Genomic DNA, 18,935 nt, shown 5'->3' with positions numbered 1-18,935 from the left:
TCGATACCTGTTTCTTTTAGGATCTGCATTAATTTGGTCCAGTTTACCCGGTCAAATGCCTTCTGCCAGTCTATGAAGCAAACACACAGTTCTTCATCTATCTCCAAAGTTCGTTCTGCTATAATTCTCATCATCCCAATTGCATCCCTGGTTCCTTTTCCTCTTCTAAGTCCAAACTGATCTTCTCCAAGTATATCCTCTATTTTCCTTCCAATTTTTCTTTTAATTATCTTTGCCATTATTTTTGCTGTATGTGCAATAAGGCTTGTTGTGCGATGGTCGCTGCATTTTGTAGCTTTTGTCTTTTTCTTTAAGGCAATCATTGTAACTTCTGTAAAGTCCTTGGGCCACTCTCCACTTTCATATATGGTGTTCATTAGCCTCAAATATTAACCCATATAAAATTAAGCTTACTGTCTTCTGAGACGTGATACTGTGTAGTCTGGTTCCCTGCGCTTAGCTAATTAAGCACTGCGCCATGAAGGCGTATGGGGGAGTCCATGTATAGATCCAATTTCCTTGACCTTGGCACTAGCTGGAGGTGAGTGGTCAGCTTCAAGCCCCTGCCGCTTTACCCTCGGTGAAAGAGCTCCGGGTACCCATTGGATAGGAGGCTTGGTGGGCCCTAGAGCCGGTCTGGACGATTTGGAGAAGACAAAATTCTTAACCCTACCCGGACTCGAACTCTTACCCTTTAATCTTCCAACCCGTAGCCAGTCGCTATACCGACTGAGCTATCCCGGTTCCCCTGTAGTTTTGTAACAGGTACGAAAGTTTATGGGAGTCGATTCCCAAAGCCTAAGAACCTCAACTCTCATTACATAAACTATCTCTCCGCCATTACATAAACTATCTCCCCACTTCATTCAAGTCTCATGTAATGAATATTAATAGGGCGGTTAATATCGACAAAACGAGCGTTACGTATTCTCCAAAAAAGAGCACAGATGAAGGCACGAAAGGAAACGTATGGAGTGGTCTGGATGCTGTGAAGATAAAAACCCCCGCCTTGCAGGGAAATGATAACCGGTCATTCAGCCCGTAACCATGCACTGTATTGACTGGGCTAATCTCGTTGAAGTCCGCAACTTTTCAACGTGATGAACATTAAGGAAACGGAAAAAAAAAAGTTTAAGACTGTGATTAGATCTGTAGTAGTTAACGACAAATGCTTAAAACAGTTCTGAATGCATTTTGAAAAATACAAGCCCTAGAACATGTGCTGGTATGCGATTCCTTTTTTCCTCCAGCATCCAGACCGAGTCTGAGGCCTGTCGAGCCTCGTATCTAACATATATCGGGGTTTCTGTGGGGGCAAGGTTGCTTTAATTAAGAATGCGTGGAAATATACCTCCACTCCTCCATACGCCATCACAGCGCGTGCTTGATTAAGCATAAATTTACAGTCATACCAATGAGTATACCTTTCCGATCAACCCCCCTCCAAACTGTTAAGTGTCGACTGGTTGGTTATTCGGATTTTCTGTATCAACCGCCGAGGCTGAGTGGAATGTGCTGAGATTGTGAATGATGAATCGGATACAGCGCAGGCGCGGACCGGTACCAATATCAGTATTAACAACTCCGTGGCTTTAGCCCGCAAGCGAACTATACCGCCGCTTGTTGGCGAAGATAGTGCCAACTTTAGCGGACAGAGGGTGTCGCGTGGTCAGCGTAACGGATCGCCACGGCGGTTAACCTCGGCTTTCTAGACCGGAGCCGCTACTCAATAAAACATCATCTTCATATTTCTTGACGGAATAGACTGACTGGGCTAAGCCCATTCAAAATTAATTCTGAAATCTGAAACTTAAAGAGTCTGCAGGAATCCTTCGACGAGTTATCGGACCGTGTTAAGGCCGCCATCTATACAGGACAACATATAACACAGAAAAACGCAGACATTTATGCCTCCAGTGGAATCGAACCCACGATCCCGGTGTTTCAACGGGCGAACACATTTCACGCCTCAGACCAGGCATGTCCAACTTGAAACAGATTTAGTGTCAAAACTACCAGTGATCTACCACCCCCTCCTACCGTCGTACCTCGCTTTAAGCAAAAATATTGGTAAAAATAACACGACACATCATGTTTGTTGTAAAATCAACATACATTGAAAGTACAGACTACTTTAACATGTATTTTCCCTTCAAAAATCTGAATATAATCATATTATATTACTAGTGAATGTACATGCTTTTCACGTATAATTTCCTTATAGGCCCATGAGATCGACCAAAAATCGTCCCGCGATCGACGCGTTGGACATGCCTGCCTTAGACCGTACAGCCACTGTCCCCACACATAACTATCCATAATCATACAACAAATCAGAAAAAAAACAGACGCTTCGTTATATTCATGCAACAAAATCTTAGGCTAATACAGTGCTTCCTAGTCTGTCAAAAATCATGACAAATTTTGGCTCACATGAGATTATTTTGCTGTTTGGTCGTGAATTTTTATCCTTTCGGGTACTAAAGCGCGGTTTATTACGTGCAGTTTGTTAACTACACCGACTTCTCAACGAAAATTATTTTGCGTCATCACGCGCCAATCCGCGGGTCTGGATGATACAGACGGTACGCGGTGTTGCGTCATGTTGCGCGGCTCAGTACTCGAGACACCGCGTACGTGCAATTTTTACCTCACGCAAATGTTGTGACGCAGAAATTTATATACATCGAGAAACACAGCACCCTGAAAACATCAGAAAGTTACCAACCATGGTAAAACGCACGATAAAGAAGCAACAATTTTCAGTTTCAGAGTTTCAATGGATATGAACACTACAAACTTAGATGTCCTTGTGCTTAATTAAGCACTATGCCATAAAGGCGTATGGGGAAATGGATGTATATATCCACATTTTAACCTCGGCACTAGTTGGAGGTGAGTGATCAGCTTCACGCCCAGGCCACTTTAACCCCCCGGTACCCATTGGATAGGAGGCTGAGTGAGCCCCAGAGCCTGTCTGGACAACGTGGAGAGGAGAAAATTCTTGAGCCTACCGGGAACTGAAGTCTGACCCCTCGGTCGTCCAGCCCGTCATACAGACTGTGCTATCCCGGCTTCCACATTAGTCTGAGAAAAATTATCAATTGAATAAATTTAAGGGTGAGAATTATTGAAACTGAACGTTGGGGGAAAACTTAAAATTGATAAAAATAAAACAGCAGTTCCAACGCACTTCAAAATTCATTGCCCCGTCGTCCATTCCCCTTCAAACACCAGCCGTGCAATTGCATCATCCACCATTCTTCGGGCATTTACACTTTAAATGCTAAGGCTACATTTTTTTTTTATTTAACTATGTTCTAAGACATGAGGTTGGGCAGGTCATGTACCACGAATGGGGAGACGAGGAATGCATATAGCACATTGGTGGGAAAGCCAGAAGGAGAAAGACCACAGGGAAGACCAAGGCGTACGTGGGGGGGGCCAATATTAGAATGGATCTTCGAGAGATAGGATGGGATGGTATGTATTGGATAGATCTGGCTCAGGATAGGGACCAGTGGAGGGCTCTTGTGAACACGGCGATGAACCTCCGGGTTGTATAAAATGCTGGGAAATTCTTGAGTAGCTGCAGAATTGGCGGCTCCTCCAGAAGGGCTCAGCTCCATGAGTAAGTAAGTAAGTTCTAAGACACTACATGGACTTCGAAATATCTGGATATTAAAGCTGCAGCTACCTTACAGCCACGCCAATATATTTCAGTTATCATACCTTACTTACTTATGGAGCTGAGCCCTTCTTGAGGAGAAGCCAAATCTGCAGCTACTCAAGGATTTCCCAGAATTTTATGGAACCCGAAAATTCATTACCGTCTTCACAAGAGCCCTCCAAGTTATTATACATTATTACAAGTATTATGTTTCTGGCCATTATCCATTGTTCTATTTTCTACAAACCGTCCCGGACATGACGATGTCCAAAAACATAATACTTGTAGCAATGTACCATTGTCACAGACTTCTAGATCTCAGATTATAATACATTATGTATATCTTTCGATACTAAAAACCTACAGTCGACATAAAAATAATATAAACTTCAGGGAGCTGAGCCTTTCTTCAGAAGCCGTCTACTGTGTAGCTACACAAAACTTCCCAGCAATTTATGGAATCCAAAGGTTCATTAGCGTGTTCACAAGAGCCCTCCACTGGTCCCTATCCTGAGCCAGATCAATCCAATCCACACAATCCCATCTCTCTAAGATCAATTTTAATATTGTTCACCCACCTACGCCTTGGTCTTCCCAGTGGTCTCTTTCCTTCTGGTTTTCCCACCAATATCCTATATGCATTCCTCATCTCCCCCATTCGTGCTACATGTCCTGCCCACCTCATCCTTCTTGACTTGATCATTCTCAACATATACGATCCAAATGTTACATCTGCACATATCTGATGTTTATCCTGTCGCAAATGAAAGGAGTTGCCCTCATTCTTCTGTTCATCAGTTGCACTTGCCCTCAAAAACAAATGTGAGCACAGCAACGGTTGGAGAGATAGCTTCCTTATGCCCAAGAACAGCGGCACATTTTCACCATTCAGTGTACACACAGTCATGTGGATAAGTTCCCAGGTTCATATCACTGTCCGTATATAAGACAGAATTACTTTGACTCTCCACGGTTTTCCTGTCCTAGAGGGAAATGCTGGGATAGTATCTCAAATTAAACGATATACGTGTATATTGACATTAAAACTCCTGACTGCGTATGAAATAGCATGAATTCTATTCTCTATGGTTTTCCTCAGCCCACCTCCAAGAAAATGCCGTGGTAATGTCCCCCATTATAACACATCATCAATTAAAATTCAACTCCTATCATTCAAACAAACAAACAAACAAACTCCGTGACTTCGGGCCGCAAGCGAACTATACAGACCGAGCGACCGACAAGTGCCAACTTTAGCAGATAGAGGGTGTCGCATGGTCAGCGCAACAAATCCCCAAGGCCGTTAATCTCGGTTTTCTAGACCGGAGCCGCCATTTCCTTGAAATAGCTCCTCAATTATCCTCATGAGGCTGAATGGACCCCGTGCCACACCCACTACTCAGAAAGTCTGGTAGCGCCGGGAATCAAACCCACGACCTCTGGATCGGTAGGCAGGAACTCTGACCACTAGACCACAGAGGCCTATCATTCATACATATACAAAACACATAATAATGGAGGTATGGTTTGGCGAATTAAACAGTCCATGGATACATGGGCCTGACATTCCAAACATAAGCATCATCTAAACGCATTATGAAAATTTACTTCATACAATTAAATTCCTGTGCATAACACCATAAGTAAACTTTCCTTAAAGGCAGCCAAATAGAAAATATGACTAATGGCTGATCAGTTTTGCCTGAAGTACGATGTTCAGGACCATTTTCAGTGTCACCCTGAAATCTGAATTATTTTTACATATAATGTAAATCTATCCCTGTAACATGCCGTGAAGGCCCATAGGGTTGTGAGATCTCGAGGTACCCACATTTTCTAGACAGTCCGCTCACAGGCGGCGGTAAGGTTGTCAACCTCTCGCGCCGGGCGCCCTTACGCCTCAGGAATATTCCTGATACTCATTTCTGTTAGAGGTTGGGTCGACCCCAGGGTCATAGTGCGGCTGGAAGGGTTAGGTCAACTGAAAAATCCAATGACCTCATCAGGAATCGAACCCACTACCTTCCAGCCTATAGCATACATAAACAAATGAATTCAATAAAAATGATCACCAAAACTGATTAACTTATTTTTAACAGCTTTTAGCCTGTATGCATTCGAAATTCGAAACAATTTTTGTTTTTCGTTAGCTCAGACCTCCAATCCATCAATTCAACGTCCATTTATTCCGCTCTCATGACAGCCTTAATTTCCATCTATCATCATCGAACTGTAGCGTAACCTCTGGAACGTCGTTCTGTTTGTAATCTCACTAACTTATGGAGCTGAGCCCTTCTTGAGGAGAAGACAAATCTGCAGCTAGTCAAGTATTTCTCAGCATTTTATGGAACCCGTAGGTTCATTACCGTGTTTACAAGTTCCCTCCACTCGTCCCTATCCTAAGCCAGATCAATCCAATCCATCCCATCCTATCTCTCTAAGATCCATTCTAATATTGTCCACCCACCTACGCCTTGGTCTTCCCAGCGGTCTTTCTCCTTCTGGCTTTCCCACCAATATGCTACACGCATTCCTCGTCTCCCCATTCGTGCTACATGCCCTTCCAACCTCACCCTCCTTGACTTGATAATTCTAATTATACTTGGAGAAGAGTACAAGTCACGAAGCTCCTCATTATTCAGTTTTCTGAGGGCTCTGCATTCACTCCATAATTTATACAGGAAGATTGCAAGATATACGTAAATTTCTAAAAGTTTAAACACAGAAACGAGCAGCTCAAAGAAGGTATCCGCATCACTGGATAGGCCACTGATGATGAAATTTAAATATCTCTGGTTCCGAAACGGCGGATCTCGCATTACGGGAAGAATATTGACCGACGGTGTTTGAGGCAGGGTGCGGAGGGGATGTTTGGACTTCAGAGAAATCACATAAAGGGAGTCTAGACAAAACTGAAGTGAAAATCTTCACAATTCATACCCAACCACAAAAAAAAAATACTGTCAGACTTGAATGAAAGACAAAATGTGTATGACGTGTAACATAAAAGGGACAGAGAGAAATGCGTACAGTTTTCATAATAAAAAGGTAAGTTGTCCTGTTTTTAAGTACTTAAGCACTACGCCATGAAAGCGTATGGGGGAGTCGATGTATAGAGCCACTTTCTTGACCTCGGAACTAGCTTGATGCGATCTGTCAGCTTCACGCCCCGGCCGATTTACCCCCGGCACCCACTGGATAGGAGGTTGGGTGCACCCTAGAGCCCGTCTGGACGCCGTGGAGAAAATTCTTTACCCTATCGGGACCCTAACTCCGACCCCTCGGTTGTCCAGCCCGTAGCCAGTCGCTATACCGACTGAGCTATCCCGGCTTCTACTCAGTTTTGGCAGGAAAATTTAAAGGAAAGAATCCACCGGGAAGACCTAAGCACAGATATGAAGATAATATTAAAAGATCTTAAAAGGAGCCAGGGTGAGAGGAAGAGGGCTGCAGCCATCGGAATCAAGATTTGGGTCACTGGCATGCTAGTAAAAATGACAACAAGCATCTGAACTCCACAAAATACTGGGAATTTCTTTACTAGCTGAGCAACTATAAGCTTCTTAACGGCTATGCATAAATAAACTTTTGTCTAATTATACATTCATTCCCGCAAATGTTGATGATGATGTCATAAACAGTTATTTGGTACGGCCTCACTGCCTATTCGGGTTTCAAAACGCACAGTATTCCTATAGTGTTGCTCTTGGGTGACCCAAATTTGTATGTTCTCTTGGATTGTAGGACAAGATATTTTAGAAATAGGTCTCCCATTCTTAACAAGGTGTCAGCACTAACCCTTTTTACAGTCTTATGAACTTTTATTGAGGTTAAGAACATTCTATTCTCTACCAGTTTTACTCAGACAAAGAATAGGATAAATTGAAATAAACAATAAATAAAATTTAATGACAATGAATCCTGGGACGTTATTATAAGGGCATTCCACTGAAGTGGATCAGGAACTATTCATTCTACCGGCTTCTCCGGATGTTCTAAATTTGTCAACTATTCACTGAACAATGAAGTCACGTGAACAGCACTCCTGCTTCATAGTTGGAGGTCCAAGGTTCAAATCTGGACCAGAAGACTGGCTATCCTGAGAACGTTTGTACTCTTCCTCAGTATCTTCAGGAAAATGCCTTTAATCAGACCTCTCCTTTCTTATCCCTTACAATTCATTATGTACCAGTCACCCACACCATTCCACGCAATGTAGTCCATCTACCGAAAGAGTTGTCCAATAAACCATTAATAAATAAACTGCCCAATCATTTTTCTACACCAGTGTTTATGTTAACTCGTGTGTCATAAAACCATAGCTGGGATTTCAATGGACAATTCCACGCAGTACAAGGAAAGTATTCCTTATGTTCAATTAATTAAGCACCATGCCACGAAGGTGTATGGGGAAGTGGAGGTATATCTCCACCATTACACCTTCGAACTGAGTGAGTGGTCAGCTTCACGCCCTTGTCAATTTATCCGTGTGGAAAGAACCCCTCCAACACGCATTTGCTAGGCGCCTACGTGGGCCCCAGAGCCAGTCCAGACGCTGTCAGGAGGAAAATAATCTCTTGCCCTTGCCAGAAATTGAACTCCTGGTCATCCAGATCATAGCCTATTCCTATACCAACTCATCTATTTAATGCCCGTCTAATTTATGCACTTCAAATCCAATTAATGAATTAATCTGACATAATCGCCGACGCTGACTATAACACGATCAAAATAATACACAAGTGCATAGGAAACAATCTGTCAGGCAAACACGTCTTCAAAGGATCTACATTTGTGACCCATTTGGTGTGGGCTACAGCATCCAATACCCAAAAATTGTTCGTTCTCATCTTCCCCGCAATTAGTCAGGCGTATCTTTAACCGCAGCAGAGGCAAGAGGGAACTACTACATACGAAGGTACGGTAAGATATAGTTGATGTCATCTCTGTAACAGGCCGTGGAGGCCCATAGGGCTCTGATACATCGAGGCTCCAACATTTTCTCTAGACAATCGGCTCACAGATGGCGGTGAATTTATCGGCCTTACACTCCTGCCGGCCGCACTTTACCTCTAGGAAGATTCCTGGTACTCATTTCTGTTAGAGGCTGAGTCGACCCCAGGGCCATACTGCGCCTGGTAGGATTAGGTCAATTTAAAAACCCAGTAACCTCATCGGGACTCGAACCTGCGACATTCCGGCTTACAGCATAGTGCCTCAATCAACTGCTCTACTGCGTGTCCTAACCAAAACAAGGGCGAAGCTGCCAAATGTAAAATATATGACGTAATAAAAGTAACGTTGCCCCTGCGCTTAATTAATCGCCACAGCATGTTAACATGTTGGAGTGGAGGTACAGATCCACGCATTCCTAATTCTGGTATTAGAGGGAGGTGTGTGGTCAGTTTCATGTCCTGGAAAGAGCCCCTGGTATCCGCTGTACGGGAGGCTGGGTGATCCCCAGAGCTGGTCTGAACGCTCTGGAGAACGAAACCCCTTATCGCCCCTAACAGAAAACGGATCCTGATTCCACAGCGAACCATCCTGTTGTCCCTCACTGTGCCAAATGAGCTATCCTAGGTCAACACGTAACATTAAGCTAACTAAAATGTGCGAAGTTCACTCACTGATGCTAAGAAACGAAGTAAACATCTAAAACGACTGAAGATCCATATCTCGCAAGCAGAAATTTAATGCACACAGCCTAACTCTGCTTTGAACAGAATTTCAGAGGAACTACTAACATTTTAACATTGGCCGCGCCATAGCTCAAGCGGTTAGTCGCTGGCTTCCCACCGCGGCGGCCCGGGTACGATCAAGTGGGATTTGTGGTGGACAAAGTGGCGCTGGGGCAGGTTTTCTCCGAGTACTTCGGTTTCCCCTGCCAATCTTCATTCCACCAATTGCTCCACAATCACCCTCACCTATCATATGGGGCTGGTACAATAGGCCAGAAGTAGCCACAGTACAAGGGACTTAGTCCCACCTCACTAGCAATAAAAAAAATTTAAGAGCGAGAGATTCTGGTTTGAATCTCAGTTAGGGCATCGCCTATCATGAAAAAAGTTTCTCTGTGGTTTTCCTCCATCACTCTTGACAAATTCTGGACCATACCTCAAATTCTGCCACAAGTGTGTCCTTCCACATCCTCTCCAATTCATTAATCACTAATCATCCAATTACTGGACTTCATTTATCTGAGATACTGACAGCCTCATAAAGAAACATAAACAGACTTCAACAGATGAACCAGAACTGTTTTCAGGTTACTTTCTTTATTCCAAAAAAATAAAAGGACTCTTATGATATTACCCTGCAGTCTTTGTAACAGCGCGTCTCTGTACTCCACCCCTTTTTTGTTTTCTAAACGGTTCGTGTCGTATTAAAGGAAAGTAGGCGATTAACGTTTGCCTCAAACTTCTTATTGTATTTATGTGACAAAGTTGTTGGTGTGCAAGCGCAAAGCGCAATTAGGTACCATTCATACACCAACTTGTTTCACACGGTGTATGAACTGCCACTTGCATTCTTCAAACCTGACTGACAGTAAGAGGGCAGTCATGCCAAAAGTAAAAGGGAGGGAGGGGAAATTAAAATGGAAGAAAAACTGTACGGTTGCTGCATTCGGAGGGACCACCGCAGTAAAAAGATGATGGATTTGTGGAGGTGATGGTGGTAAGTCTAGGAACAAAGAAATGTTTTCCAGGATGCAATGATACATCTGAAATGTACAACAGAACCTCGCAGAGAAGGAAATTAATATCAAGTGGGGTTGGAACACACAACTATTTGAACATCATACATTTAAAATTTATATATATTTTTTTTAGATTCACATTGGAATCCTTTGCATTTTGTCATCATGTCAGTCTGGCTGGTGGGTATCAACACTACCTCCATATTCAGGGTAGGAATATGAAGGCAGAACGCTGATCTCTTAAAATATTGGTAACCACCTACTTGATTACTAGGGTGTCATAATGTAAACCACAACATGAACCACATACAGCCTTATACAGTAACAGTTCTGAACTGAGCTGGGAAACACTTGCGGCTCCCTTTCCTCCGGGAAAGTAAACTCTTCATGCATGTATCTTAAATATTAAGCGGCCTCCATAGTCTAGGGGTAACGTTCCCACCTCATGACTCAAGGTACGCGGGTTCAAACCCGGTGGAGGTCGTGCAATTTTAAGGGCGGAAAAATTCAGGGAACAAGTCCTCCGGGAGGGACTCTAAGCCGTGTGTCCCGTGTCGTAGATTTACGGCACGTAAAAGAACCTCATGTCTCTAGGAGACCTCTGAGCTAAATTACAGGCCCTTTCCCGCCCAAGTAGTCTCCAATGCCTCTGGTGGATGGGGGAAGCATCAAGGTACCGGGGGCAGACCTCGTTGGCTCTACGGGGGCTGATGGCACGCACCGTTACCGGTAGGGTATGGCGACAGTAGAAATTAAAAGGGGGACGCACAATGGACCAATAACTGGTCTAAGTGCATGGGGAAACCCACCCCCTCTCATAATACATACATACATCTTAAATATTAAATGTATCCACTTGAATTTTCATGCAGGTTGTCAGATCTGGTTTCAGCTAGAAATAAATACGTTTTTTTGTAAAGTAACATACACAAAGTCCAATTTAAATTTCTAAATATGTCTCTAGCAGCTTCATATCATGTTATCTTCCTGCGTAACACGGATATAACGAGCTTCCTGGCTCAAACAGAAAGGCTTTCAACTTGTATTTGGAAGATGTCTGGTTTGAATCTCGGCCAGAGCAGTGACCATCTCCATTGAGGTCCTTCGTGGTTTTCCTCGATCGCCCCAGGGCAAATTTTAAGACAATACCTTAAATTAGCCATAAATGTTCAATGCCAAACAATTCTTTCAAATCCATTACTCAGTATCACCCAATCACTCACTGCCATATGATCTTATTACATGAGCCATTAACAGGGTATAATAAAGATGTGCTACCACTGCTCAGAAAATGACACTGCCATGACAGTAGTATTTCCTACACGAACTGCCTCATGCCAGAAAAGCTCCAGTGACATAAATATCCTTAGACAAAATTTTAGTCATTAGCCTGAATGGTATAATGATAAAAGGTAAAGGAAAAGCTGTCCCTGTAACAGGCTGTGCAGGCCCATAGGGGCGTGAGAGGTCAAGGTTCCCACATTTTCTAGACAATCGGCTCACAGATGGCGGTGAGGTCGTCAGACTTATGCCCTGGCCACCCTTAACCTCCCAGGAAGATTCCTGGTACTCAGTTCTTTTAGAGGCTCAGTCAACCCCAGGGCCACAGTGCGGCAGGAAGGATTGGGTTACTTGCAAAATAACCAATGACCTCATCAGGACTTGAACCCATGACCTTCTGACTTGTAGCATAGTGCCTCAACTAATTTATGCTACTGCATTCCCCAAGATATAATGGTAACAGGTATCAAAGTGCAAAACCTGATGACTTCAATCAATCACAGTGAAATAAATAATCAGTGTCACCCAATGTGACATCACGACTTCATATCTATGCAATCCCATGCATTTACTCACCGTACAGATGTACGAAGTTCTCACAACTACAATTCTATCACTCTCCCAAGTGCGTTGCATGTTTCATTAGCTACAGACGATGCACAGCTTACTGATTAAGTTATCAGCAGCCACATGGCGCAAATGAACTACCTCAGCACTGTGAAGATGTTCATGTATAAGATACCCAACCTGACAATTGTCCTTTGCATCCTACGCTTATGTGCACACTTCCACACAAAACAAAACAAAACAACACGCTGCATCTACTATACTATTATGTGCTGGCTGCTGCTTAAAATCTTTTGACTTGCTCCATGAAAATGCCAGGATTATTGCTTAAAGTAGGTCATGATAACTTCTAATCTCATCCTTTCCAATTCATCTACACCCATCATATAGCCTACACAGCCCGAGTTACTGTCAGCACTGATAAATAAACTACAAATATATGCACATGGGTTATTTTAAGTCATGGGTACTTAGTCTAAATAACTCTGTGTCGCAGAATGACTGATGAATCGGAAAGAATTTGGATAGGGGCAGCCATGCATGGCCTGTTTAAGGTACTGCCTGGAAACAGAGAACACAACCTCACTCGCGCTACACGGTGTTCTGGCCAAGATTCGAACCCAGCTCCTCAATATGAGTCCACAGACTTATTTTTGAGTTGGTTCTTCAATGATGCTTTCAGTAAAATGCTACCGGGCCTTCAAGATAGGCTGCCGTGAAGAAACTAGAGAAAGAGAACTGTCAAGGTAAAATGCTACAGGATGTTCAAGATAGGCTGCTGTGAAGAAACTGGAGAAAGAGAACTGGCAAGGGAAAATGCTACAGGGTGTTCAAGATAAGCTGCTGTGAAGAAACTGGAGAAAGAGAACTGGCCAGGGAAAATGCTACAGGGTGTTCAAGATAAGCTGCTGTGAAGAAACTGGAGAAAGAGAACTGGCAAGGGAAAATGTTACAGGGTGTTCAAGATAGGCTGCTGTGAAGAAACTGGTGAAAGAGAACTGGCAAGGGAAAATGCACTACTTTGAAAAAGCCTGCCAGAGTGCCACTTTGTGCACCACAAACCCCATACGACATACCTTGGGATCCAACCCAGGTCAATGCAGTGAGAAGCAGGTGACTTGCTGCTATGCCAAGCCTCTTAGTTGAATAAACGTTCTACATCATGTTCTGTTACTTCAGTTCGGCACACAGTACAAATATCCAGCACTGCAGTTTCACAGGAAAGATGTTGGTCAAAAGACCTTAATGCACTTTGCTGGTGGAAATGTAACTGCGAAAACAACAATACTCTTGGACAAGAGCACATAGCTGAAAGTCATCTGGCAACAATGCATATGGACTTCCTCCAAGGATCTACCTTACACTTACTTACTGATGGGGCCGAGCCCTTCTTCAGAAGCCACGATTTGTGCAATTACTCAGGAATTTCCCAGCATATTATGGAACCCAAAGACTCATTACCGTGTTCACGAGAGCCCTCCACTCGTCCCTATCCACAGCTAGATCAACCCAATCCATAGCATCTCTTCCTATCTCTCTAATATCCACTTTAATATTGACCACCCACCTACGGCTTGATCTTCCCAGTGGTCTCTTTCCTGCTGGCTTTCCCACCAATATCCTATATGCATTCCTCTTCTCCCCAATTCGCCCTTACACTTAAAAACCAAAAATCTCATCTTCTTCTATTGGCCATACTCTATAACTTGTATCTGCATTGTAAAAATTTGGGCCCGTTTCCTTTACAGAGTGACAGACTGCTTTATATTTGAAGTGCAATTCCTGATTTCCCTGGGTGGGAAAGCTATTATCAGATATGGCAAAGATATATGCTCAAATGAAACACATTTCATGGAATCTCTGGTATACTGGGTGCCAATGGGTCAAAATAAATGTAATTACATTGACATTCAACCAACTCAGACGCCTATTAGCCGCATACACGCCCACTCTTCTTACCTACCTTCACTGCTTCTTGCCCCTAAAAACTGTCCTGGTCAATTACGTAACACAAATAAAATGAATTTGCAAATACAAATATCTAGTGATTTCACCATTTTGAATAAAAATATAATAGTTGACAGAGTCTAATAATGCACAGAACTTACAATAGGCCAGAGGGTTGAAAACTGTCTGAACATCTGGTGGCCAGGCAGTAATTTCAGTAACCTAAGACAGATCAATATTTTCTTGCGTCTTGCTGTGGCCCTCACCCCTGCCCAGTGTGCAGATTTTTAGCCTAATTCCCTATTCTGAAAAAAATGAAAAGCCTAAGAGTTCACTTTGCTGTCTATGCATCTCCCCCAATGCCTGAAAGCCAGAATAATGGGGCCAGAAGAGATGGCAGTTGTCAGGCAATGGTTCACTAAACATGTTCCCACAGCAATGAATACACATGCAACAGAACTGTTGGACATGTTGTTTTCTATGCAGTCTGTGTCATATAAAATACTCAACATGTGGTGAAAGGAGAGGTGGAGATTAGGCGTTCTCAGAAATTCTCCTATCCCATCATTGCACCATTTCACTTAAAACACCCGCAGGCCAGGAATAACATAACACGCCCCAAAATGAGGGCAGTGAGATTGTTATCATTTACAAATGTGTAAGGTGTTGAAGACTTCCTGAAAAATGGCCCTAAAATTGCAGTGCACCTTCCCCACTGGGAAGTAAATGTGCTAACAGCAAATATTAGACCCATGCTTACCAATATTCCATTTATTATGTACACGATGTAAGGCAGACCTGTTACTCTGATTTATAATTAAATAACTTTGTCATAACTAATGAATATTTTTAAATATATTTCTGCTAAACCATTCTGCATCATACACCTGTGCATCTTTTATACCGGGAAATACGGCATGCTGACCTTAGTTTACAATGTGGTTCACCATTTCCTGTGCCACAAGTAACAGAGATCTTAAGAACATCGGAAGACAGCTACCACATGCCAACTAGAAAAACAGTCACCTGCCAAAATTTGACTCCTACTAGTGACCATATTTTTCGCTCCGATCCACGGTAAGTAAAGTAAAGGTATCCCTGCAAGAAATCGTGGAGGTCCATAGGGTTCTCAGATGTTGAAGTTCCCACATTTTCTAGACAATCGGTTCACAGATGACGGTAAGGTTGTCAGCCTTACGCACTGGCCACCCTTTACCCCCAGGAAGATTCCTGGTACTCATTTTTGTTAGAGGCTGAGTTGACCCCAGGGCCATAGTGCAGCTGGAAAGATTAAGTCAATTGAAAAAATCCACCTTATCAGGATTCAATCCGACGATCTTCCGGCTTGTAGAATAGTGCCTCAACCAATTACACTACCGCGTGCCAAATGCAGTAACGGACCCAGCAGCAATTTGATTTTCATTTAGGTCAAAATGAAAGACTATGGTCTTGCAGGATTCACACAGACTATCTTTCTCAGCTGGATGCAGCCCTTAGGCTACTTGCTGGTGTAAAACATCTGTAACTCATCTGATAACAAGCACACTCTCATATCCTTGTGGATACTTCCTAAAGTTTCTAAACATATCATGGAAATTTGTTTCTACCTATTGTCATTTGACTCTTTCTTCTTTCTGGTAGAATACACTAAAATGTTTCAGGACACGCACTACATCAAGCAGATCATAATTTCAGAGCAAATGTAAATGGTAATTCCAAGATTAATGAAACATGCAGAGCACATAACATCTTCTACAATAAATGAATTGTGGACAAGAATACTCTTAAATACATTTTGCATCTGGAGATAATTCGGAATACACACTTACAGCGATAATGATAAAATGAGAATAAATAACAACCACAGATGACAGCATACTACCAAGGGAGCACATATGCATATACCGACAAAACGTCTAACTGTATTACACGTAACTTCTAATAACATAGAACACTTCAGTTACAAAATACCGGTACAACTTACATGCTGATGTGCATCTGATGGTGGTTGTTGAATGACTGCATCTCATCACAACTTTCTCCTCCGGAACTGCTGGCAGTTGCATCAGAGTCCACACAGTTTTCCACCATTTTGAGTTGTGTGTGAAGTTGCCCAGAGACCTTCTCCAGTTCATTCTTGACATCTGCACTGAACTTTGGCAGAACGCGAGGACCATTACTGGCTGTTGCTGGTGGAGCATGATCTCCCGAACCCGATCCGAAGTACCTCTGTGATGACTGGTGTCGAGTGGACACGGCTGCCTGCTGCTGTGACAACATATCCAAACGCCTGAAGAGAGTGGCCATTGCATACGCGGTGATACCTTTGAATTTCTTGTCCTTGCGAAAGACTTCGGATTTTACAGCACTTGTTTCTTCAGTCGGCACAGACACACCTACAGCACCACTATTTGACCCCAAAGAAGTTATTTGTTCTTTCTGAGATGCACTTTGCTTCAACATCCTATGTGCATTTTCCAACAATCCCGTCACTTCTTCACTAACATGTTTCCCCATCGTCCGAGCCTGCAGCTTTCTGAGCCTTCTCAGAAGGCGCTCACACTTACGTTCCATCTCAAATTGTTTCTTACATGCTTCTTCTAAACGTTCCTTCGTAAGAGCCTCTTTGTTTTCTGCTGCCAAAGAATTTTCAGCTAGATTAACATCAACACACATGTTCATCATGTCCACATCGTTTAACAATTCTCGTTCAAATGTTGACAGACCACTAGCAATGTCAGTACCATCTGATATTGTAAACATGCCTTCTGGCTCACCACCCTCTATGCCCACAGAGTCCCCATGCAATGGAACATCTGGTTCTGTTGCGTTAGATTCCATGCTCTTTATTACTTGAAGAAGCTCTTCCACGTTCTGTCCCAAATCTACACTACCACCCAGGTCACTACTGGAAATGGCTGCACCCAAATTTTTAAAAAGTTGATCCATATCATTAGAAAGACTCTTCTCCTTCAGAAAATTTCCGGACTCCAAAGATGGCACTGTTGTGTTCGATTTCTGTAAACCCATGTTATCTTCCTGGTCCCCCATAGATGGGTCACAATTATTCATCATATATCCACCTTTCTTTACAGAAGCACTCGCACAGGCTCCTGCTTTACCACTTGCAGGCTGCAAGGCCTCACTTCGCCTTGCTGAGGCTACAGCTAGGGTGGTCAAATTGTTGAATGCAAAGTTACTCGGTTCTGTTTGAATTTCCTTGATTAAACCCTTTGCAATAAGGTTCAACTGCTGCTCCAGTTGCTTTCGTCCGGCGAGTTTTGTCACAAGGCCAACGTGCCCATCTTTACACAACAAATGCCCATTTGATAACAACTGTGATATATTATTTAATGCACTTAAAGATACACCTACTGGAGATGCTGGCAAGGAATGTGAAGATGGAGGTAATTTGAAGTTCTGAGACTGGCCAGCTTCTGTCAAAGCTGGTGCCATGACAACCACATTGGGATGCCTCAACGAGGCAAATCTCAGTCCCATTCATCCATGGGTTTATCTCAGAAGCAGTAGAATCTTACAAAATCCCTCACATTATATTCAGGAATGGGCATTACACATAGGTCGTGCAAGTTTTATTTTCACTGAACTTAAGCATCTTAAAATCACAAACATAATCCAACGTAACAGACATAGAACTTGACTTCAACATACTTTTCCCATCATTTCTTCCACTAGAACTTTGATCTGTTGCTGCAGTGAAATATATTACTCTGCCCATCTGCTGCATGTATCTTAATCTTCCACTTAAATGCTGTTACATGAAAAAAAAATAAAGGCTTGCTCACAAATACGTAATAAATTCCCCCTAACTCTTCAATCTCCGGCAGGTTCCGTTCTTTCCGAGCTCATATTTTACTCCCTGGTGAATTAAAGTTTCAATAGGCATTTCCTGCAAACAGAACAGTGTGGTCTTAATATTAACACTGAACTTATAGCACATGTCTAATTACTACGATGTCAACATGTATGCATAGTTTATTTACAACACGCGTTTCCAGCAAAACCATCGTGCTTCCCCCTCCCACTACAGCACAAACACTAACACCCACGTGACAAAGCCCGAGCTTGCGATACGTATGTGGCGACACCGCAAACGGGAGAACAAAATATCACAATAGCCTGTGCACGAAGCGTTATCATGAAAACTGATCAAACGCTACATGACAATGTAAAACACTACACGCTTACCCGGTAACACTTTCATTTTATGCACAGCAATAAATATCCGATATTCGAATCATTCTGTTGAAAAATGTTTCCAAACAATGGCGGAACACGACATAGACCCGTACAGAATCCTCAAACAAACGATCCACCACAAGGAACGACCGGCCAAGGCCTGCATCACTACTCGAACACGTTACATACATTTCACAAATACAATTTTTTTTTCGAAGTCATATCATCATTACATAATTAAACAACGTACGAATTGGCAGATTGTTTGTAGCACACGTATACGATTAAAAACTAATGACTCTAAATTCAAACCATTTCGTTCTTCAAGAAAGTAATATCTATCTTGCCTAGTGTGTGCGCTTTATGACATCAATACTCTAACCCCTCTAGAGCACAATTCCTATTGGTTAGATCAGACATTCCCTTACTCAGACCTTAATCCCAAAATATAATGAAGAACAATATAAGATAATTTAATCTGAAGGCAGAGTTACTTAATAATAAACCATAAGAGATTATTAAATACAGTTTAAAAATTAGGAAGCATGAAACATAGGTTATATTACTTAAAGT

The 18,935-nt window shown here is 42.7% G+C and overlaps 1 protein-coding gene across 2 annotated transcripts in view; it reads right to left on the bottom strand.

Annotated features, from left to right (window-relative positions):
* Positions 1 to 18,717, bottom strand: part of LOC111872389 (KAT8 regulatory NSL complex subunit 1) — a 74,739-nt gene extending 56,022 nt beyond the window's left edge. For both annotated transcript variants that reach the window (XM_023866234.2, XM_023866235.2), the window contains exons 1-2: positions 18,372 to 18,717; positions 16,147 to 18,072 (exon numbers count right to left, since the gene is read on the bottom strand). In XM_023866234.2, the coding sequence (XP_023722002.1) occupies positions 16,147 to 17,663 (1,517 nt within the window). In that variant the 5' untranslated portion in view covers positions 17,664 to 18,072; positions 18,372 to 18,717. The remainder of the gene's footprint in view (positions 1 to 16,146; positions 18,073 to 18,371) is intronic.
* Between the last annotated feature and the right edge of the window lie 218 nt (positions 18,718 to 18,935).

Source organism: Cryptotermes secundus, unplaced genomic scaffold, assembly GCF_002891405.2.
Source record: "Cryptotermes secundus unplaced genomic scaffold, Csec_1.0 scaffold247, whole genome shotgun sequence".
In the NCBI taxonomy this organism is placed as follows: Eukaryota; Metazoa; Arthropoda; class Insecta; order Blattodea; family Kalotermitidae; genus Cryptotermes; species Cryptotermes secundus.
Note: the sequence above shows the minus strand (reverse complement) of the source record. Positions and strands in the feature narration are given on the sequence as shown.